Genomic DNA, 23689 nt, shown 5'->3' on the forward strand with positions numbered 1-23689 from the left:
GGCGGTGGGACATGCCCGGAACACATCTCCAGGGAGGCGTCCAGGAGGCATCCGAACCAGATACTCGAGCCACCACAACTGGCTCCTCTCAATGCAGAGGAGCAGCGGCTCGATTCTGAGTTTCTCCCGGATGGCTGAACTTCCCACCCTATCTCTAAGGGAGAGCCCGGACACCCTGCGGAGTAAACTCATTTCGGCTGCTTATGCCATCTAATGGCAGAAAAAAATATCTCAACACAAATCAATATCACACTTGTTTTTCTACAGTGCAGTACATCTTTTTATTTTTAACTCAATTTTCTGAATAATTATGAAATTAATGTATCAATGACTAAAAGATGCAGCCATATCTCTATTAGTTTAACATTTTTTCCCACTTTTATGTTGACAAGACTATGAAAACTCAGCAAAAAAAAAAATACTGTACAAACAAACTACTGAAGTCATGCAAATAATTACGATTAAAAAAAATTCGCCTGACATCCCTAAAATATTTTTTTTTCTTTACAAAGGTCTCAGTCTGCTTTGGAGTTTGACCAGTTGTAAATCGTCACATAGACAAACACAAAGTCAATCAGTGAACTGCAGCCAGGGGTGTCCTGGTGCCAAGTCCACATAAGGACAAGGTACAGTATTTATTCATTCCTGACATTCCTGAAGAAGCTGAATAACAGAGCATCACTTGGGTCTCTCCCATTCGTGTCATTCTGGGTCTAACTGTCAGTTAGCATGGAATCCCTCAGCTGAAGGAGGGAATCCCCAATGGGAGGTTTCTTCCCAGAAGGATCCCTGCCACAGGTGGTGAGCTATTGGAAGGGGGACCCATGTTTCTCTTTTTGGACTTTCGTCCTTGTTTCATGCCTAGCCACAAGAAAGCTCCGCATCAAGTCCTACCATCAGGCCAGGTCCCTGAGAGGGGCCCTGGTGACCAATGTTGGGCTGAATAAACCTGAGTCCAATCTTTTTCATCATCATAAGGGGAAAACAGATCTGTCCTATATCCACACACCCATTCATTCATTTCTTTTTTGCTACTGTTCAACAGGCTCACCCTAGTGTTGAGCTTCATGTTACCAGTGGAGGCCCCCGCTCCCTGCTCATGGGTTGAAATAGGGTGACACAGATGGGAGACTGGCACAGAGACAGAAAAATACATCACTGCTTAAGGATTCCAGCTTTTTTTGTTGTTGTTGAATCTTGGAACGCTCAGGGAAATCATCAACATGCAGGAATTTCTTGTAATAAAAAGCAATTGGAATTTGGTCAAAACTCAAAACCACTATGAATGAAGTGTAATACATGGATGAGGAGATGAGAGACAAAATACAATAATTAGAATGTAAAGCTTAAAACATACAACAATTATGAATATTTATATTGACTTAAAAAGCAGACTTATTTTCAAAGTTTGTTTGGTCTATTGTTATTTTTTTTTGAGTTACGGTTACAAAAGTTAAATATAGAGCCTCACACTCACACACTGTAATAAAAATGGAAATGTAGAGATGGGAAAATGAAGCCTCATGAAGCTTCATGAAGCACTTTTACTATTTTTTTTTACTCCTCTAGATGGTGCTCTTGGTTCAAATATAAAGGCTAGTGCAATGAAAATGTATTACATTTCCACTGCCTTTTTAAACCAATAGTGCCATCTAGAGGAGTCAAAAAATATCACAAGTGCTTCATGAGGCTTCATTTTCCCATCACTACAAATTAGTGTTAACTAACACATTGGATGGAAATGTAGACACACAGGTCCATCCAATCCTCGCTGACCTAAATGATTTTAAGTTTGCTATATTCATTTTCTGGGCCATTTTCCCAATTTTGCCACTTAATGAGTTTATAGTATTAGAAATATTATCAGTAATAGGATTCATTTGAAAATGTGTTTGCAACCACATATGACTTACAGTCAACTCATAGACCAAAACAATAGAAACACTTGCACAAAGAAGCAACATTCAATATGATATGTTGTATCAAATTAATTTACAACACTGTCAAAAATGTAATGGTCCAGTATATCCCGACCCATAGGAGTGATAAATGAAGCATACAAAAGTGACCCTTATCTTTGAACTTAATCTCCTATAAGGTAATTATGGTAAAGATGAATTACACACGCATCAATAAAAAAAAAATATATATATCTATATATATTTTTTTTTTTCCAGGTGTGTGCCAGTTCTGCAGGATGGGCCTAGGCAAAGCTTGCACACCCTTGTTTACAGGGTTCAACTGTTCACTTTACTCTCATTAGCGGTGGTTCTAACACTACTACTGCTGCTGCTGGGGTGAAGCTACTGTATGACTCTGGGAGGGGGGAAGTCCACAGACGCGGGACAGGGACTCAGTGATTCCACGCCTTCCTCATGTCAACAACAGCGTACTCATCCACTCCACGCAGAGTCAAACTGCAACTGACAAGGTAAGACGTCACAACACAATTTAATCAATAAATCCGGCGCGCATGTTTTATTCCAACGTGCATCATTGCTGCGTGGCATCTGCACCTTTTACGTGAGACTCGTGCGTGCATGCGTGCGTAATGTCCGCTAAATCGGCGAATGTTGGGATTATCAGAACGCACTGCAAAGAGCAACGTGAGGTGCCCGCACATGGCACGCACGCGCACACCATCTGAAGTTTCCGAGTGCGCTTGTTGGCGCACTGTAGCGTTTGTTCAACTAACAACATTTACAGCATTAGGCTATACTGCAAAGTTACAGTTAAATTTTGCTTAATTAGCAATGCATAATAATTTATTTGCCTGCTTTAAACAATAGCATTTCACGCAAACATATTTTATTACTTTTCCTCCAGGGAAGAATGCCTGTTGCACAAATAGATGTAAATGCTCATGCGTGGAAGTTAATGCAGTGTTGGAATAAAAACAGGGGAAACTGTAAATGCCTAACAAATCACTTTACATAGGCAGATCAGCCATTTTGTTCAAAATGGACACTGTAAGAAACTGCATTAATTGTGAGATTAATTGTCCAGGCAATTACATTTCGACATTCAGTTAATGAGTAAAGAAATAAGAAGACAGCATGAATTTAATTTGACTACAAACATGTATCAAAATTGAACATTCTTAAGATTCTGACAGCACAACTGTAAAAAAGAAGTAGATCTGTTTTTAGTTGACTCTGAGTCAACTTTTAAAAGATAATTTCCATGGGTAGACTCAACGTTATTTATTTATTTAGCAATCCATAAATTTTTGAACCGCTTATCATCACTAGAGTCGCGGGCATGTCAGATTATTTATTTATTTATTTGTTTTTTATACTGGCTGTATTTAATATATTATATTTATAAATATTTATTTAAGTAGCGTCACAACAAACAACCCAGTTTCATGTTTAACATTGAATTGAGGTCCCATGTGACATCATGCTTGACATAAACTTCTTCCAATTGTTTTAGTCAGAAATGTAATATTGGCTCTCATGCATGTATGTTTCTGTTTCTTAAAGGATTTCCAATGGCAACATACACCGCACATAAGACCTGTGCTCTTCTTATACTACTTTCAATCCTGTCTGTGTCACTGACCACGCAGGAGGACCTTTTAGTCAATACTATCAATGGGAAAGTCAGAGGAAAATATCTTCCCGTGCTCAGTGGTGATGTCCGAGCCTTCCTTGGAATTCCATTTGCAAAACCACCTCTTGGCAAACTGAGATTCAAAGCTCCAGAGCCTGCAGAAAGATGGGATGGAGTGTTAGATGCCACAAACTATGCAAATTCGTGCTACCAGATTCCAGATACATACTACCCAGGTATGACACAATTTCTCTCATATTTAGTGACTTCTTGTGTTGGTCTATGGCACTGTAGAATCATGGAAGAACATTTGGCAGGAGAAAACGCAGTGGGTGGGAATTGCATAGTTTTCCATAGTTGTGTTCTTGGGTTTCATGCGATGCTGACATTTTGACAAATACTGTTGATTCATATTTCAAAACATCATAACAGTCATTTGGAAGGATGTCAAAATAAGACTACAAGTCCCATTAAGACATCTCAAGAAAAAAATAAAACATAATGTACGGTGGAGTGAAGCGTGATTCATAGGAAGATGAACCTTGACTTATAGTAAGACAAACAATACTATTTGATTGATTTCCTTACCATTGCTATTGTCTATCATCGTGTTCCATAGATCTTGCGTAGTCAGCTAGAATAGCTCACCTGTGACTCTAATGAGGACAAGCACTGCATAAAGTGGATGGACAGACTCTTACTTACCTTAATTTAAAAAGTCTGCATGATGGTCACTTGAGACTGTATCATATGGCCTTGTGTAGTGGTACATTATCTTCTAAGCCAAACCAAATTTGTGTTGAGGCCATTTTCCCAGTGTGCAGTATTTTGGAAAAAAAAACAAGTTCTTATCCATTTATGTAATACATTGAACAGCTTCCTTTCCCCGTGGCTATAAGCACACCTGTAGCATTTGGGGGGCTTTTAGAAAATGTAGCTTTCATATTGTATCATATAGAACAAGATAGGCTCCAGCGCCCCCCCGCCCTGCAACCCTTATGTGGACAAGCAGTTAAGAAAATGGATGGATGGATGGATTACAAAACACAATTAAGTATGTGATTGTATGATTCCTAACTGAAGGAATAAATATCCAAAACACTATAATTACTTACAGATTTGTATCAGTGTGTATTTATTTATTTATTTTATCAGCTGTGCATGTGTAGTCTGACAAGCCAAGCCTCCTACTGTAGATGGAACAGGCTTGGGTCACGAATACATTGCTATTTATAGACACGACCACCTGTCAATGACGGTTGTTTAGAAACCAGATAGTGTTAGTCCTATGTACATTGCAAATGGCCAAAGCATTCTCCAAATATAGATTTGAATACCAAATTAGATACTCCGTTGGCAGAACCTACTGATGCCAGCTTTGCATACATGCTCATGAAATGAAGCTCTTGAATTTATGACTAACAATGAAGTTCACCTCCATACATCTAAGAGAAGAGTGCCAACCCCTGTAGCGGTGTTTGAGTCACTCTCACTTTTGGATTTGAGCTATGATTTATGCATTTATTTTTATATTATCTACAGGTTTCAGGGGCGCAGAGATGTGGAACCCAAACACTAAGTTGAGTGAGGACTGTCTATATCTAAATGTCTGGACCCCTTTCAGCAAAGCTAGTCTGAGTCCACTGGCTCCTGTCCTTGTCTGGATCTATGGAGGGGGGTTTATTTCGGGAACATCCTCTCTGGACATCTATGATGGCCGCTACCTGAGTAAAGTTGAAGGTGTTGTTGTGGTATCAATGAATTATAGGTGAGGACTTATCATGTAATAATAATTTACTGGGGTGTGGGGGGGGGGGGGGGCATTATTAGTGTAATGGTTCTTATACAGTGGATTCTGTTGCTGCTGGCGTAGTATCAAATCCTTCTCCATGATCCATTCACAACAAGTTAGGCAGCTTAGACAATGGAAAAGCAGATGTACTGTAACACAGAAAATCTAGAATTATATAAAAATAAAAATAAATAAAAATAAATAAAAATAAATAAAAATAAATAAAAATAAAAATAAAAATAAAAATAAAAATAAAAATAAAAATAAAAATAAAAATAAAAATAAAAATAAAAATAAAAATAAATTGAATAAATGCACATATGCCATTTTGCAGAGACATTTTAAAACATGATTTGCTATAGTCTTGGTAAGAATTATAAATATATTATATTATAAGGCCCTTTCCAGTATGGCTGTTCCCCTGTTACAAAAGCAAGGTCCATAAAAGCTGCACCACAGAACCTCAACCTAAACTAGGGTAACCAAACGTCCACACTTTTGCCTGGACATTTTTACAGACTGTCTGGGCGTATGGCTAAAAAAAAAAATATTCATGGAAATGTACGTTTATCAATGTGCGACAAATAGGCAAAGTGTACCGTTAGTATCTCACATCCTGAGTCTATGCCTATGACATTTTAAGTGAAATGTCTGTCCATCAGCCTGAGGATAATAAAAGCTAAATTTAAAGCCTCTTCGGTCCCCGGAGCACGATGTAAAATTGCCGCCAAATTCATTTTGTTTCTTTTTCTTAGTTTTCCTTTGTGTTAATCTGTTCTTTCATAGACTCTAGGGCTGATTTATTTATTTTTTTTAGTCTGCATAGACCAGGAGTGGCCAAGTTCGGTCCTCGAGAGCCCCTATCAAGCCTATTTTGCATGTTCCTCTCCGCTAACACACCTGATTCATGATCAGGATCGTTATCAGGCTTCTGCAAAGCTTGCTGATTAGCTGATCATTAGATTCAGCTGTACTGCAGGAGGGAAACATGGAAAACAGTCTGGATAGGGGCTCTCGAGGACCGAAGTGGAGCACCCCTGCCCTATAACATAAATTCCCTCAGGACTTTTGTGCTTACATATAAGGTATGTATAGAGGCAGCCACTCTTGACTAATAATGACCTTGATGACTATAGAAATTATTTCAAAAGAGGAAGTGTAATGTAAAGGTACTTAAGCCTTCTTTGCCATGCTAACAGTGTTTGGGTGCTCACTGAAACCAAGTCATGTTGGTGATAGACAGATAGGACCACCTGTCACTTTCTAAATGGAGAAAGTCATAGGGAGGCCTCGGAGACTCAGTCCCTGGCAGGATACGCAGTCCCAAATCCCCTTTCAAATGGCCTTGGTCTGCATTCTGCATTCTCTGGGTCCACTCTGCTGTACTAAACTCAGCTTTACCAATAGACCATAAATGTTTTGCTTCATAAGAGATACTTAATTTAGATTGGTTACCATGGGTCAGACTCATGGGTGAAACCTTGATTTGGGATATCTCCAGTGCCAGTTCCAAGTCTGAATAAATGGATGGGTTACATCAGAAAAAGCCTTTGGCATGCCCCGTCCAAAAAAAAAAAGAAAAGAAAGGAAAGAAAAAAGATCATGCAGGTGAAAGAAATTACTCGTTTGATGAGCGCTGGTGAGGTTAGTTGAAAGAATAGGGATCAAGAGTGGCTTGCGCGTGTCGTAGAGAGATTGTCTCAAATCTGTCCACTTCCACTTTTGATAACTATTTTCCTTGCTTCTCTCGACTTGTCCTTGATCAAGTAACTGAGGCCCACATTGCTGTTGAGGTTGCATCATCAACGTGTGAATGTGGATTAACTATTTCCTCCATGGCCACAACGGTTGAATGAATGAAAAAAGGGACACTAAAAAAGGGCTTTGATGATACAGTATTGTGAGAAATTAAGTGTTGTTTATGTATGCCATTTACTTTTTCCATTACGACTCAAGGAAAAAGAACTGCAGGTTGACTTGTAGTTGGAGGAGCAAAGTTCGCAGTCAGGCATGTCTTTTACAGATGCATTTTCTAAAGAAAATCACTGGGTTATGTACTGGCCACCTATAAATAATGTCAATAAATTGATGTTCAGGCTATCATTAACTCATTTGCTCCCAAAAACATATAAATAAGTTCTATTTTAAAGGTTTTAAGTGTCCCAAAGACGTATTTATGCTGTATATATATATATATATATTTTTTGATTTATGCTAGAGCATACAGAAGCCTTTGATGCAGCCTTTCAACTGCAAAGAACAGTTGAAGAAATGGTAGTTATTGCACAAACGGCCAGCAGTTGTCAGCAGAGCAAAAGAGATCAACCAGGGCCATGTTGCAAACAAGCTCATTTACTCACAATTCTAAATAGATTTGTGAATAATGCTGAAATGTCACTATATTCTAATGCTAATTGCTGCAAAATGGAAACAGATAGAAATATACCTTTTTCTAATGAAAGAAGAGACTCTAATCTTTCTTTTGGTAGGTTCCATGTTTTTATAGCGATAGAACAATATATTCTATGGGCCTTGCAAAATCAGTCAAAATCCAGTGAAACAGCCGGGAGTGAAGGGGGTTGCTTCCGTGAAAATGGCTGGGAGTGAATGAGTTAATTGTAGTAATTAACTCATTTGTATCATTTATTTAAGAATTGGTGCGCTTGGCTTCTTGGCTTTGCCTGACAACAACATCCAAGGCAATGCAGGTCTCCTGGACCAGCGCTTGGCCCTCCAATGGGTAGCCAGTAATATTGTCGCTTTTGGGGGTGATCCTTCACGGGTAAGAATTTTCATATATTTTTTTTCTTTGTTATGTAATAGTAATTAAGTTGCAAAGTTGTCTTAACAAAAGTAATGCAAGGTGTTTCCTCTTGCTGTATTGCACAGGTCACAATTTTTGGGGAGAGTGCTGGGTCTGCATCTGTCGGCTACCACCTCCTCTCCCCCGGCAGTCATGACCTTTTTCAAAGGGCTGTCATGCAGAGTGGTTCCCCGAATGCACCATGGGCCTCAGCCAGCAAGTCAGTTATCTATGAAAGGTAGTGAAAAGTTTTTCTTCGTTCAAACCCGGTTGGTTACTCATCAGTGTGTGTGTGTGTGTGTGTTTTTTTGTAACCCAGTTAATTTGCAAATATATTGTTGCAGATTTCAAATCTGTCACATTTTCTAAGAATGTCGCTTTTTTGCAAGTCAGCATTCCATTCTGAGTATGTGAACCAGCTACATTATTGCTTTACCATCCAGGTCCATGAGGCTGGCAACATTAATCGGCTGCACCACATCTTCTCCAGCTCAACTGGACGTCTGTTTACAAACGGCTGATCCTTCAGTGATAACCTCAAAGCAATTTGATGTTCTCACAGAGCCTAATATACTGCCCAACCCCTTTGGACCTACTGTGGATGGGGACTTCCTACCTGATAAAGTTGAAGTAGGTCTGAGTCTGTCATGTCACGTCACTAAGGGTATGCCACATATACACATAGACTGTATCATGAGCATTAGTGATAGATTTTAAGTTGATATGCTGCTTAGAGTCTAGTGATGTTATCTGTTAATGAGTATAATAGGAAAAATATATATATATATATTGGAGAGTTCAGCTTTTGAAACTAGCGTACATATTCCGCTAGGGAAAAGAGATTGGATGCTTTGAAGTTGTTGGCACTACAAAAACACTCATTAATGAACAATAGTCATGTGAAGAGGAATTTCTTTGTGCATAAATGATCTGTAGAAAACAGACAAACCACAAACAACCACTTTTGTTTTTCATCTGTAAACCATCCTCACAGGATTTATCTTCAAAGTTAGCAGTTGACCAAATTTGACCTTCATGCAGCAATTCATTCCAAAAAAGAATGTATGCAGGCAGGGACGCACTGGCACCCAAATTCAGCCAAGAATTTGAGATTGAGGGATGCCTGGTGCGCAGCCGATGGTGGCTGATTTTGTTTTGTGTTCCTCCTGTTGTACTGCATGGCTCGAATACTAACCAGTGAGCAGTGACACTGATTTTAGGTCTCGTTATTTTTGTGGTATAAACTTAAGAGTGTCTTAGTCAGCAAGCTCTGCAGAAATTTTTATAATGATCCTGATTATTTGATTCTGCTGTGTTTGAGGACTGGTATTTGACACCTACGCTCTAGGTCGTACGTGATTGGTCGGACATTCTGTAAACTCTATGTGGACAAATATCTGCTTCACAGTAGAATAGTACGAATGAAAAAAAAATCTAGAAGTCACGATCTAAAAAAATACTGTATATAATTTTTTCTCTACAGGTGTTGCTGCAAAGTCATATACTTCCAAAAAAAGACGTATTTTTTGGATTAAACAAGAATGAAGGGCCCTACTTTTTACTTTATGGGGCGCCAGGATTCAACCTCACTGGTGAAAGTCTCATCACCAAGAAGGAGTTCATGGAAGGAGTACGGCTGGCAATGCCAGGCTCGGACGCTGCTGCAGAAGAAGGAGCGATTTTCCACTACACTGATTGGACAGATGAGCATAACAGGATGAAAAACCGGGAATCCCTGGGGAATCTGGTTGGAGACAGACTTTTTGTTTGTCCTTTGTTAGAGTTTGCTCACAGGTAAATTTAAGCGTGTCAACAGTATTACATTAATGTTGGTGGACTTGGTGATTAGCGTGTATGTCTCACAGTCATAAATTCTGGAATCTAATTTTGTGTGGAATTGCATAGGGTTAGGCATAGAAAACGGAAAGGTTTTTGAACAAATGGCTGTTTAGAGAGGGCAGCTAAAAAAAAATCATCCAAATAATGATAAGTAATGATAATAATATTATTATGTTTGTTTCCCCCAGGTATTCACAACAGGGTGGTAGATCATTCTTGTATTTCTTTGACCACCAGTCTTCCATAAATCCTTGGCCGGCATGGATGGGTGTTTTACATGGTTATGAGATAGAATTTGTGTTTGGAATGCCACTGAATGTAACATGGGGATACACGAAGACTGAAGTGAACATGACCAAGAAATTTCTAAAACACTGGGCCAACTTTGCAAGGACGGGGTATGTATAATCAAATACGTAATGGACGTACATACTCCTTAGTCACTGACTCTGTGTCATCCCGTTGCAGCACATGTATTTAATGTATTCAAACACCTAATCATGCATTATGCTTCATTCAAACATTTGTGAAAAAGTCAATTGTTCTAAAAACAACAAGGAATGTCTAGAATACTAGCAATGCAACATTTATAGTTATTGCCTAATCAGTCGTAGCCGTGACAGCAACAATTCAGACCACATAAAATTATACTGCAGCAAGGGGGATAAACTTCGACTTTCTTCATTAATCTTTTACCGCATTGATATTTAGAATAAGGTGTCCTTAAAGTTGTGTAAGTGTAATTTGCCCTGGTAGTTTTGTGTGTGTCAATTCTTTTTGTAATATTTTTTACTTAGAAACCCAGGAATTGATGGGGCTTCATGGCCCTTGTTCACCCCTGAACGCCAAGAGTATATCACGCTGAACTCTAACTTTCCAGAAAAAAGAAGGATGTTGAGAGCCAGCGAGTGTTTCTTATGGAATAAAGTTATTCCTGGAATACAAAAGGTTTCAGGTACGACATTTTTCACAATGTATTAGCGCACCAATCATCAATCAGACCACACATCTTTTAACCTTAAGAGTCTTTGTTTTACAAAACAGTGTTTCATATTTATAATTAATGTATTGCATTATATTATAGTTGATCACTTATTTTAATCCCACAACTGTATTTGTTTGTGTCTTTGTCCACAGATAATCTACAGGCTTGTATGACTGCAAATGGAATAATGCTCCACTACAGTTGTATGTTCCTTATAATGTCATTGTTTATCACATTAATCTGTTTGTAAAGGGTGCAGGAGGCAAATCTGTCTTCCATTTAGCTTGACTGTCAGATGCCGATATACCAAATACGGGGGGGAACAGTGCCTTGTCGCAGGGTCGATTACCTATTCCGGATTGGTTGTTGGAGAAATGGTAGTCTGCTTCCTGAGTCTTGAGCGAGCGAGCCCACCCCCTCACAACTGACAACTGTACCTTGCCTGCATGCCCACATAATCTATTTGTGCACGTGTGTGGACTGTGTTTATGAGTAATGCTTGCAACAACAATTTCCAGCAGAGTTAATAGAATTTCACATCATGGGATATACGGCCTCCCCCAACCGGTCCTTTTTTTCTTTACGTCCATGTTTGGCAGGAGCAAAGTCATAAAATATAATATAGGCTATAGAATATGATATATAATATACTGTACTATGCTATATTAGACTATATGTTACTGTAGTATGATATAATATAATATAATATAATATAATGAGTGGAGTGGAGTTTGAAGTTATTTTAGTCCTTGTAAAAAATGGAGCTGCATTGGATTTTGTTCTGTTCCACTGCAACTGTAGAGGTTCTTTGTCAACTTGTGGCTTCATTTAAAATAATCTTATTCAAACTGTCATTTGGTTTAAGTTTGTATGTAGGTCCAAGCCCGATTTTGAAGAAGTGTTCGTCATAAAATAATATCTGAATCAAGTTGTTTGAGGCAGCTGAAGTCAAAAAGGTAGGGAAGCATTTCGTGTCAGAGCAATTTTAAAGTGCTTGTTAAACATTCAAGGATAATTGTGCTGTATGACTACAAGTAAGATTTCCATTCTGGAATGATAACATTCATGTACCAATTTACCTTACCTATCTATTTTCCTCACTGGATCACTCTGCAGGGAATACTCACTATTGACTAGATCTTTTCTTTTCTTTTTTGTCTCGAAATGGTGCGATGAATTGACATGTTTACAGTGAACAAGTTGTGTGAACCGTTGCATGTTTTGGAGTTTTCTTTATGACAATAGCTACAGTCATCATTACATTTTTGACATGTCGGAAATTAAATGCAGTTAACATATTTTGACCTGAAACTGAGTGCCATTTTAAGTGTTGAAGTCCACAATCTCGATACCTGCTATTTCTGCAATTTCAGTTTATATCTAAAATAAAAAATAAAAAAAGACGAAGAAGTAGAGGTTCTGAATGCACTGACGCAAACACTCTGGGTTCTATATTCGTATGGTGCAGCTGGGTTTGACCGTAAGAACATGGGTCTATTTCACAAAGCAGGTTTAGTGAGAACCCTGGGTCAAGAAACCCTGAAATGTGGGAACCTCTGCGTCTTCCGTTTCAGAAGGGGAGGTAACTGAAACCAGAGAAAAAGAGTTTCATAAAAAGAGGTCATTTAAGCTCTTGGTCAGTTACCGTAGTAACACAGTCCATAAACCTAACGTTACGATTGACCCGACACCCGAGCAGCAACGTTCTCGCACGCCGCCTTCCTCTTTGGGGAGCAGCTGCAGTGATGCACTTTTTTTTCTAAGGACATTTTCAAATTCGCCATATGATCGCATTAAGATTTCTAGTTGAGAGGGGTAAAAAAATAAAAAACGCTTCCCCGTTGCCATGGTGACTCGACAAATCGGGATCCCATTGATGTGATCTTTTTAGTGTAGTGGTAACGCTAGGTGAAACTACTCTGTGTTGATATAACTACCTCAAATCAGCTGTCCTGGAACCGAAAACGCAGAGTTTCCTTTCTCAGTGTATATCAAGTCGCTGTTCGGGGTGTTTATTGAACATGTTTTGTGAAATCGATCCCTAGCCTACATCACGATGTAGCCTACATCATGATTTTCATGCTGATGCAAGCCTTGTTTGGCCTTTTTGGGAGTTTTTCCAAATGCTCTGTGCCATGGAGGGTGTTCCTTCGACAACACGTGACATTCGGTGGCTAAAGGTGACTAAACTTTATGCCTAGTGGAACCACGTCTAACTATTTGCGCAGGTAGTGTAATACAATTTTGAAGAATTTGGTCAGCGCAAAGGCAGACAGGTTCTGCGCTCCATGGACATGTGTGGTGGATGCCATCGTATAACATTCGTAAATACAACAACAGTGCGGCTTGAACCCTCTGAATCATTGTAGAATTGAATCCATTGAACGCTTTATTATTGTCATCATACAGTATTTATTATTTTTAAAATCACTCCACTGGCCGCAGCACACCTATATGGAATTTGATACATTGACGAGAATGATTGGGATGAAAGGTGGTCTCCAAGTGCCCACTTCACAGATCTATGATCTCCTTGGTTAACTTTACATCAACTGACCATGGAGGTCTGGTTGCAGTTCTTTCTAAACATACTTTGTATGGACTCCAGCAAATCAATTTCTGCTTTCGTCATGACAAGGACTGCACTTCTTTTGTGACGATTTTAATGAGAGTGAAAGGAGCTACTTCGATTAGCGGTCAAGTCAGCTGTGTTCATGCCCACAATGGCACAAAACTGTTTGTAACTGTGAAAATACCAAATACCAAAACCTAGTCTAGCTTTCCCCTGTGCAGTTTTAGACCGCGACTCATGCAATACTTACACTGGGAACGAAAATAGAACCTGCTGAGTTACTGTTTATTAAACCAAAGTGTATTTTCTTTTTCTTTTTTTTTTATATCAGGGAATACCTGTATTTTTACTAATGCATTAGTTTCTATTGGTAGTAATTGCATTTGCTTATTACAAGAAGACAAGCATTAATCAATTAGTTAACAATAAAATAGAAGTTCTGAAAAAATTGAGTGTTTCTTAATTAACTATTTTGCTTTGATCTCATATTATGTTAATGGTAAAATATTTTTTATTTTATTTTTATGCTTAGTTATTTTTCTTTGTGTGAAGACGGTGTGTTTGCCCCATAAGTAGTCATGTTTGTAGAAAGCAAAGAGCTATGTGATTCCAAAGTTAACATCTGTACATATACACATCTCATTATTTTTTATTATTGTCTGTCATTTTCAGTAATGGGAGTTTAACTTCCTATTTCTATTGATTGTTTGTATTATGGCATTATCAAACTTTAGTTAGTTCTTAAAAAATCATAAAGCGGACATTTCTGGTTGTTTTTTGGTGTGTTTTTTGTGTGTGTGTGTTTTTTTTTTTTTATCAGGAGAACTGTAAAAATAACATACATGTAAAAAAAAAAAAGGATGAAAAAGAGGATCCTGGGTACATATCCGGCTCATGTGGTTGGTACATGCCCTATCAAATTTTATTCATACGAGTACACTTATTTTTTAATGACAAAAATAAGAGAGAATGATCTATAATAAGTAAAAAAAAAAAAAACAGCTGCTGGGGGACAGATGTCAAGGTTGAGTGGTGATCAACAAATCTGACAGTGACACATCCATTAATTAAGGACACCTCCCACACGTCTACTGAAATTAGCATTTACAACACCCAGGCATAGTTAAGGCGGAACATGTTGTCAAAGGCTTGGCAGTGGACATTATAAGTGATTACCAAGACCGTTGTTCCAATCAAGCAGACAAATGAGGAGTATTCAAAAAAAGTGTCAGTAATATCATCACTTTTTAATATCATATTCATTATTCTCAAGAGCCTGCAATCACCTAAAGTACATTATAGACTTGACTGAAAACTACAAATTTATTGTGTCCATTATAAATGTGAGACTGTCAAATACAGTTCAGCATTAATTTGGTTGGCTCATTGTGAAATGCTTAACTGGGAAAAGACTATTATACGAGTGGTGATAATGTGATAATGTTCTGCTTTGGCTGCAACATGTATAGTTTAGTTGCTTTCTAGTCCGTGATGAAAGCAGCAGAAATAAATAAATTAAACCGGTAGTTTAAAGCGAGAGTGAGCTGATTCAGGGTCAAATGCTTTTAAGTTGAGACAGCTGCTAGGAAGAAGTATTAATGCTAATTTAAAAGCTTGCCCTTTATGGACTTGCAACAAAATTTAGTGAAGGAAAGATTTTATGCTGTACCTCAATGTGTTTGAGTGTGTTTGAGTATGTGTGTGTGTGTTGGGGGGTGGTATTCTATATATTGAAGAATGTTGCCTGCAACCATCTTTGAGATTATTGAAATAAGGAGCTGCTTACACAATAGCATAGTGTAAAATCATGTTCTTTTGGGGGGGAAATAATGTCTAATTGGCAGCTCATGGCCAAAGAATGGATCACAAAGCATATGAAAATACAGAGAGATAATGTGGAGTGTCCCACACAGAAGGTCAATTTCCACTTGCTACCCTCTTTATTTCTTACTTCATGTTATGTGTTGTGCAAAAATAGCAGCTGAGTGTAATGGAACAAATGTCGAGCCCTTGAGGGGTAGTGGATGCTTTTTCTTAATGGTAATGCCAATTAGTCCACGGGAATCAACAGATTAATTTATAAAGAGATTTATCAGTAAACAAGAATCCAGCACCAATAGAGGACGAAGACATAAGCAACAAATACGTCTGGCAGCAAGGGGTGAGGAAATGCACTCTCTTAAGGCTTCCTGCTCAGATCTAGGCACTTTAAACAATCCGGAAATGGAGCAGTGGGAACAAATTTAATGGCGCAGTCGTACAGGCGGTGCAAAGGTTGCGACTCGGTCTCACCTTAATTTACTGTACCGTTGCACTGGGTAAATTGATTGGTTCATTAGAACGAGTCTATGGAAAAACCAACTAGGACTAACAGCATGGTAGAAGGTATTCCGATTTTCAAGTTTAGGAATATCCCAATTAATGTTTGGGTTCTGCATGTTAATCCTTAAACTACTGCGTAAGACCCAAGGTTATTTTAGTTAACTAAAACTAACGAAAAAACTAAAACTAAAATTAAAAAAATAATTTAGTTAACAAAATAAAATAAAAACAAAAATGTTTTTTTAAAAACAAAAATGTTTTTTTAAAAACAAAAATGTTTTTTTAAAAACAAAAACTAACTGAAACTACATATTATGTTTAAAAAACGAACTAAAACTGACTATAATTATAGCAAAAATGTCCATCGTTTTAGTCTTTGGTAATTGATTTAATGCATGAGCCTTTGGGGATGATTTTAAATGTGATTTTAAGTAGATTTATTTTGATATTAACCGGAATAAGGATTTGAAATTGTGTCACACAAAAGTGACGTCATCTTGCAGCATCCAATAGAAAAGCACCTTCAGATGACGTTGCTCCCTATGGTGTTTTTTAAATATTGCGCACAAGTAATACACATTTAAAAAACAAACAAAAAAAATAATAATACTGTAACTAACTAAAACTAATCTCAAAATAAGCCTTTATGAAATAACTAAAACTAATAAAAAGTAACAGAACCACCTTGAAAACTAATTAAAACTAACTACATTTAAAAACCAAAACTCAAAACGAAATAAAAACTAACTAAAATGAAAAATTCCAAAATTAGAATAACCCTGGTAAGACCGGGATGGCATGATGACAAAACATCTTGTTTTATAAAGATTATGAGAGAACTTCAAAACTGTAGAGTACATTCTATCATATGAGTTAGTATTAGCCAGCAATCCACTAAATAGTCATCAACACTCAAGTTTATCAAATATGTTATTTCAATACTCACACCGTTGACTGACATAACCCCCGGCAAGCACCATCCTTTTACCCGACGGATGACCACCACAGTGGGCAACTTGGTCCAAGATGTGTGTGATGACCTGGCACAACTGTTGGTGACCTGGGGCCTCATGTACGAAGACTTGCGTGGCTTTCATACTAAAACACGGCCATGTCCAGAAAAGGTCGCATGCACAAAAAAATCCAGATGAATGAATTTGTACATACGTACGAATCCAAGCACATTCCTTACATACATCTCAATCAATGCGGAAATGTTGGGGTACTAGACTCCACGCTCGCACATAAAAATGCAAATTGGTATAAACAGGGCTTGCGGGTGGGAATGATTATGATGCATGATAAAATAATCACATTATAAAGCATAAGCACAAATGGAAAAAAAAAAGTGAGCTGGAGATGCTTGTAAACAAAGTAGAAGCCCAAAAAGCTATGATTTTTGGCAGGCTGTCCTCAGAAGTCAAAAACAATATTTCTATAGAGAAAAAAATAAATAAATCAAAAGTTACTCAGTTACTTAATAGTTTTAGCAATTTTTCCCTGGGTACATACTGAAGTAAAGATTGGTATGACTGGAGTCATATTATTCTAAACCAGGGGTCAACAACCTTTTTGACCTTGATTGCTACTTTTGACTGATTAATCATTCATGCAAACGCCAATCAGTATAATTCATTCAAAAAAAAAAGTGCTCAAATGACCTGTAATTGTTATTAATAATGATATTCAGCGATGTGAGGACGCTGATCATGTGCAGTAAAGGGTTTCTCTTAATCGTTAGTAGGAATGATTTAACAACTTAAGAGACATAAATATCAACATGCAACACATTGCAGTACAGTAAATGTCTTTAATTGTTTTCATTTTCAAACCATTACTTCTACAATATTCCTGGCAAGTCATAGCATCACTGTTGAGCTATTTGTAGAAAGGCCCGTGTGCTTCTCATATGGTGCTTGGGGTGACCTGGTGTGGACACCATGTTGGTCAGCCCTTTTCTGCAGTAGGTACTCTCATGTGAGTGTAATTTTTGATTACTCTACCCATTTCTGCAACTACTGTATAGTATGTGCCCTCTTAAGGTTAGAAATCCACTGTGAGCTTTACCACATTGTTTCTCCACAGCAATGTGGAAAAAAAGTGTTCCGGAGGATTTCAGTATGGAGTACAGCAAGGTTATTGTGTGTGCGTGTGTGTGTGTCTGGGAATATGCTAACATCGTATAAACATGCCTTTGTGTGTGGGTGGGTATTTAGTGGATGGGTGGTCTGTTTTAATTCAAGCCTATGAAATTTTAAGTGAAATGTCTGTCCATCAGCCTGAGGATAATAAAAGCTAAATTTAAAGCCTCTTCGGTCCCCGGAGCACGATGTAAAACTGGCGACAAATTCATTTAGTTTTTTTTTCTTCGTTTTCATTTGTGTTAATCTGTTCTTTCATAGACTCAAGGCCTGATTTATTTATTTTTTAGTCTGCATAGACCAGGAGTGGCCAAGTTGGGTCCTCGAGAGCCCCTATCCAACATGTTTTCCATGTTTCTCTCCACTAACACACCTGATTCATGATCAGGATCGTTATCAGGCTTCTGCAAAGCGCGCCGATGAGCTGGAGATTAGATTTAGCTGCGCTTAAGGAGGGATACATGGAAAACAGGCAGGGTAGGGGCTCTCGAGGACCGAACTTGGCCACCCCTGGCATAGACTCTGACCATTTTTTAAAAATCTGCTACAGGATGACTCATCACATAATCATTATAACTTCAAAAAACAGAACAAAGTTGTTGTATATAGGCCTACTGTACTTGAATCATCACAGTCAGAAACTCATTTTTCACAAATTTTGAAATTAGTCAGGTCTGTCCTCACGTTTTTCTGTTATTGATTGATTGTATTGATTGATTGACTGATTTACTTATCATTCATTTGTACAAATTCTTGACAAATCTTAAGTGTTGAAAATGGCTTCTTCTCTTTGACAATGCATAACTGATGCAGATAACCCTTGTGAGGTAAAAAACAGGGATCGGTAGATTCATTGTGAATCGGAAGTGTTTTTCCCAATTACCCATTAACAACACTTGCAACACCCCATGCCAAAGTCCTGTCTTGTGTATCTCTATCACACTTATGGCTCCATTCCAGTAATATCTTCTAATTAACAAGATAGCTGTAAAGCATTGTCATTCAAAGTCACTATTTTTTAACCTTGTCAAGATGAATGCCCTTGTTTCTCTATTATCAGCAAATGACAAGTGGAGGGAGGAGGAACGAACATATTTTCAGTGATGTACTGCCAATTTACCTAACCCCAGCCTTTTTAATATGTATACAGTCGGAGGATTTTGGATTTACTGATTCATCAATCACTCTATCATTTAGTGAAGAATATGTAATTTGGTGGTTGCCAGGTGACTGGGTGAGATCATATCACTCCTTCACCCCAAGTGTAGTTAACTCAGATTGGGTTCCCGCCAGAAAACACCCATGGGATATGGAGTGAGTCAACTTTACCTTTAATCACTGGATTAGGACAGGACAGGATATTATTATCATCCAGTTTTTTTTTTTTTTTTTTAAATAATGCCGATCTAAAAAACGGGAGCAGTACAGAAGTACGAGTCATTATGAGCGGGAGCAGGAGTCATTTTCAACGGGATGGGACAGGATTTTTGTTTTGTTTTTTACTCTGTTTTGGTGCTGGGAGGGGATGGGATTTTATCTGTGGGAGGGGGAGAGAAAGGGAGAGGAAATCCACACCTGTGTCACCCTAATCTAGTCTATACAGTAGGATGGTGTCATCATTTTTTTCCTGATTCTCTTCTGACCGATCAACAGACTCCATGGTGTCTTGCTTCACCTCTCAGGTACCATGATGCAACTGGGGCTGGTGCCAAAACCAAACAAAAAAGTGGTACAATCAGATTTCTTCTGGCACCGTAGATGCAATTTGTGGGGGTGTATTTGTGAGAAAGATACTGATACTGTACTCTGGAAGTAAACTCATTATACCATGCATTTTAAAGAATGATTTATGATGGAGCTTTGGCACAGACTAAACAGCCCTACAAGCAAAATTCAATACGCCAGATGCTGTTTGCATTTACGTTTACAATGCGGAGGGTGGGAGGTAGGCTTGTTATGCCAATGATGTATATGGCTGGTGTCAGCCAAAATCAGCACTTTTTAGAAGACCCCAAAAACAAGAGTTTTGTTCATCCATTAACTTTGTATCGTCAAAGAGAGCAAGATGCTTTCAACACTCTTGATGGGTCAATCATTTGTAAAAAAAAAAAAAAATAACTAAATAACACCCATACACGTGAACTGACCAACAGTATAGATTTTGAAATATGAAACAATTTACCAAATGACCCAAATAGTTTACCACTGGAGTTGAGTTACGTTCCAAAACATACCTACCGTTGGTGAAATCCGCAAAGTAGTCAGCATTATATTTTACATTAATGATATATGGTTTAAGACTGTAAAGCCCCTCACCACACAATTTATACACTTTCCTACTTACTAGGCTGTAAAAAAATTTGAAATTGCACAAAAACAAAAAATCCGTAAGACAACGAAAGGTGAACCGCATTATAGCGAGGGAACACTGGTAATACGAGGCTGGGGTGCGGGGGTGACAGCTTTAGACTTAGAGTTCCCTCTCATTGATTTTTAATCAAACAATACACAAAATGGCAGTCATTGCATATAACCTGCAACATAAATTACATGCCAATAATAATTTAAAAAATCCTTCATTCACACCTAGGAGCTTTATCTCTTGTTCTTATTTTCATCTTTTTATACCCAAATTACTTAAAAATCCACATACAAAGCAGTAGCAAAAAAAAAATTGGGGGGAGAGAAAAATGTGCATTTTATATTATTACTATATGGTAGTTAAACTGCCAACAAATAGATTCTTCCCAGTTTTCTGATCACAAAATACAGTAAACTTATGTTATTTGGGTTTTCATACGTTGTTAGAATATGAATTTACGAGTCAGCAACTACAACCCTGCTCGGGGACAAAAAAAAAAAAAAGTATGTTGCTTATTCATACAACGCACGCTCCTGCTTTCATCCCCACATCTAAGCACCCCCACTCTCCATTACTCCTCTCAATGCAGTGCTTTTGCCAAGCGCCTTAGTGTTGAGCTGCTCTCCTTTCAATACCGCTGATTAAAAATGTCTGATGCATCAACACGACTAAGCAGATTACAGATTTAGTTTCCCGAAGCAAAGGTTTCTACTAGGGAAAGAAGTTAGCAATATTGGAGCACATAGGACAAACTCAACTATTTTACTTTTAGTTGCAAAGCACATCACTCTGGTTACATTTTCCTCTGTATTTAATAATCACTTGACTGAATGTAAAGGTGCTGGTTTGTAAAATGACTACTGCTGTCAAAGTTAAAGCATTAACTGATTAATTAATCACAAAAAAAAAAAAAACGCATTACTCATGAATTAACGCAGATTATTCGCACTATTAATTTTGACCATAGATTATCCTTTAGCGTGACAGCGGATGGCTATGTTTACGGTAGCACAGGTTGTTTGAGCAATAAACATGATTACATGCATTAAAGTATAGCATTTATTAATGTTTGCGTATGACATTTAGAATATTTGTTCATGTCAAAATATTGGGGTCATTTTTTCCCCATTTTAAATTATGCAAGTAATTCATTGATTAAAAAAGGAGGTGGATGAGCGTGTGCAGTGGATCAAAAAAGGTTGAAGATGTCCTCATAACATTAAATGCCAAAAGAATTAACACATAACCGGTGCTCTTCAAATTTGGCGGGGAAAAATATTGATAAAAAAGCCTTTTTTTATTAAGTGATTAATCGTGATTAATCAAAATTCTAAGATGTGATTAATCTGATTTAAAAAAAAATAATTGTTTGAGAGCTCTAAAAATGACACAAACATACAATTAAAGTAATACATATTCCTTTGTTGTTGTATTTGCCCTATGCCAATGTGTTTACAAAAATAAACACATTATTAATTCGTTTTCAGGCCTATGAAAAATCATTATTACTTGGCATAGTTACAAGATACAAGATACAAATAAACATAAAATGCAGTTTTCGAATGGTGATTTTATTTATTAAGGGGCAAAAATATTCAAAGTTTCCTGGCCGTGTGTGGAAAAGTACTTGCACACCTTGTTCAATCTTGAAATGTGGCTAATCACATTTTTTGAAGCACTGAGTACATTTTCACTGACCACACCCAAGCCTGATTACCATCAGAGCTGTTCAGTCAATCAAGAAGTCACTTAAACAAAGCCTGTCTGAAATTAGCCAAACAATCTCAAAAAGCTTTAACAAACATCCCACCATCCAAAGAAATTCAAGAACAGATCAGGAATAAAGTAAATGACATAATGTCAGAAATGGCCTAAGGCTTTAGGACTCCTGCGAAACACGATGAGAGTCATCATCCACAAATGAAGAAAACATGTAACAGTGGTGAACCTTCCCAGGAGTGGCCAGCGTACAGAAATTGCCCCAAGGGCAAAGCGATTACTTGTTTAGGCGGGCACAAAGGAACCCAAAAGAACTGCAGGCCTTAAGATAGAAATAAGGGAGAGGATAAGCAAAAATGGCAACCATGGTAGAGTTGCAAGATGAAAAACAAAACGAACATAAGGTTCATCTTGCTTTTGCAGAAAGATATCTGAATGATTACCAAGCTTTTAGGGAGAATATTATATAGACTGATGAAATGAACTTTTAGTATAAGGTATGTGATCTGTTACATATGTCACAGGTGTCAAACTCAAGGCCTTGAGGCCAGATTCAGCCCACCACCTCACTGTATGTGACCTGCGAAAGCAAAAGAAAAAGAAAAAAAAAATACTCAAAAATATTACCAAGATTGCAAATTGTTTTAATTTTTAATGACATTAAGATAATGCAAGAATTTTTAGCTACTAATCATTCTATTAAAATAACTAAAAAAATAGTTAATCAAAACAGCTTCTGATTTCAAAACTAATTGTCCATCAATTTGTTGTGTAAATGTGATAATATGAGGTATATATTTTTATGAGTTCACAGTTATAGGTTTGACATCTCTGCTGTATGTAATAGCATTTCAGAAAAATAATACCAACAGTCAAACATGCCAGTGGTAGTTTGATGGTTTGGGGATGCTTTGCTATTTCAGGACCTAGAATACTTTCTTTTTTTCATTATTTTTTTTTGTTTGAATACTTTCTGTGATTGAAGGAATGATTAATTTAGCCAGAACATCCTAAATGGAGAATGTTTGGCCATTAGTTTGTGACGTCAAACTGATGGACACTTGGGTTCTGCATTAGAACAAGGATACCAAACTTCTTAATGGAGGAGATCTGAATGGTGTACCAAAAATTTATACATAGAAAATAATAATAATAATAATAATAACAATAATAATAATAATGAAGTTAAAGTAGTTCAATTATGTACTTGAAACCAACTGAAATGCTGTGCCATGATTAAAAAAAAAAAAAAAAAAAGAAAGAACATGCTACCGTGGAAAATCCTCCAATGTTGCTGAATTAAAACAACTTTGCAAGGAAATGTGGGACAAAATATGTTCACAGAGATGTGAGAAGACTTGCGGGTGGCCCAAACAGTTGTTTGGTTTTAGGGGCAAGTACTTCTTCACACAGGGCAATGTAGCGTTGAATATTTTTTTCCCGTTAATAAATAAAATCACCATTTGAAAGAAAAAACACACATTTTACATTTACATGGTTTATCTCTCTCTGGTATTTACATTTGTTTGATCTTTGTTGTATATTATCTTGAACTGAATTAAACAGTAGTGCTTTGTGAAATCAGGGTTTTAAATTGCA

At 37.4% G+C, this 23689-nt stretch overlaps 1 protein-coding gene across 1 annotated transcript; it reads left to right on the forward strand.

The window, feature by feature from the left end:
- The first annotated feature begins 2325 nt into the window (after positions 1 to 2325).
- Positions 2326 to 14297, forward strand: LOC144052701 (cholinesterase-like). The gene is made up of 10 exons (XM_077566992.1): positions 2326 to 2431; positions 3486 to 3791; positions 5098 to 5323; positions 8000 to 8129; positions 8237 to 8388; positions 8594 to 8780; positions 9634 to 9944; positions 10178 to 10387; positions 10787 to 10944; positions 11127 to 14297. Exons 2-10 carry the CDS (start codon positions 3494 to 3496, stop codon positions 11222 to 11224), a joined length of 1770 nt encoding a protein of 589 aa, XP_077423118.1. The 5' UTR covers positions 2326 to 2431; positions 3486 to 3493; the 3' UTR covers positions 11225 to 14297.
- The last annotated feature ends 9392 nt before the right edge of the window (positions 14298 to 23689 follow it).

Source organism: Vanacampus margaritifer, chromosome 5, assembly GCF_051991255.1.
Source record: "Vanacampus margaritifer isolate UIUO_Vmar chromosome 5, RoL_Vmar_1.0, whole genome shotgun sequence".
Taxonomy (NCBI): Eukaryota; Metazoa; Chordata; class Actinopteri; order Syngnathiformes; family Syngnathidae; genus Vanacampus; species Vanacampus margaritifer.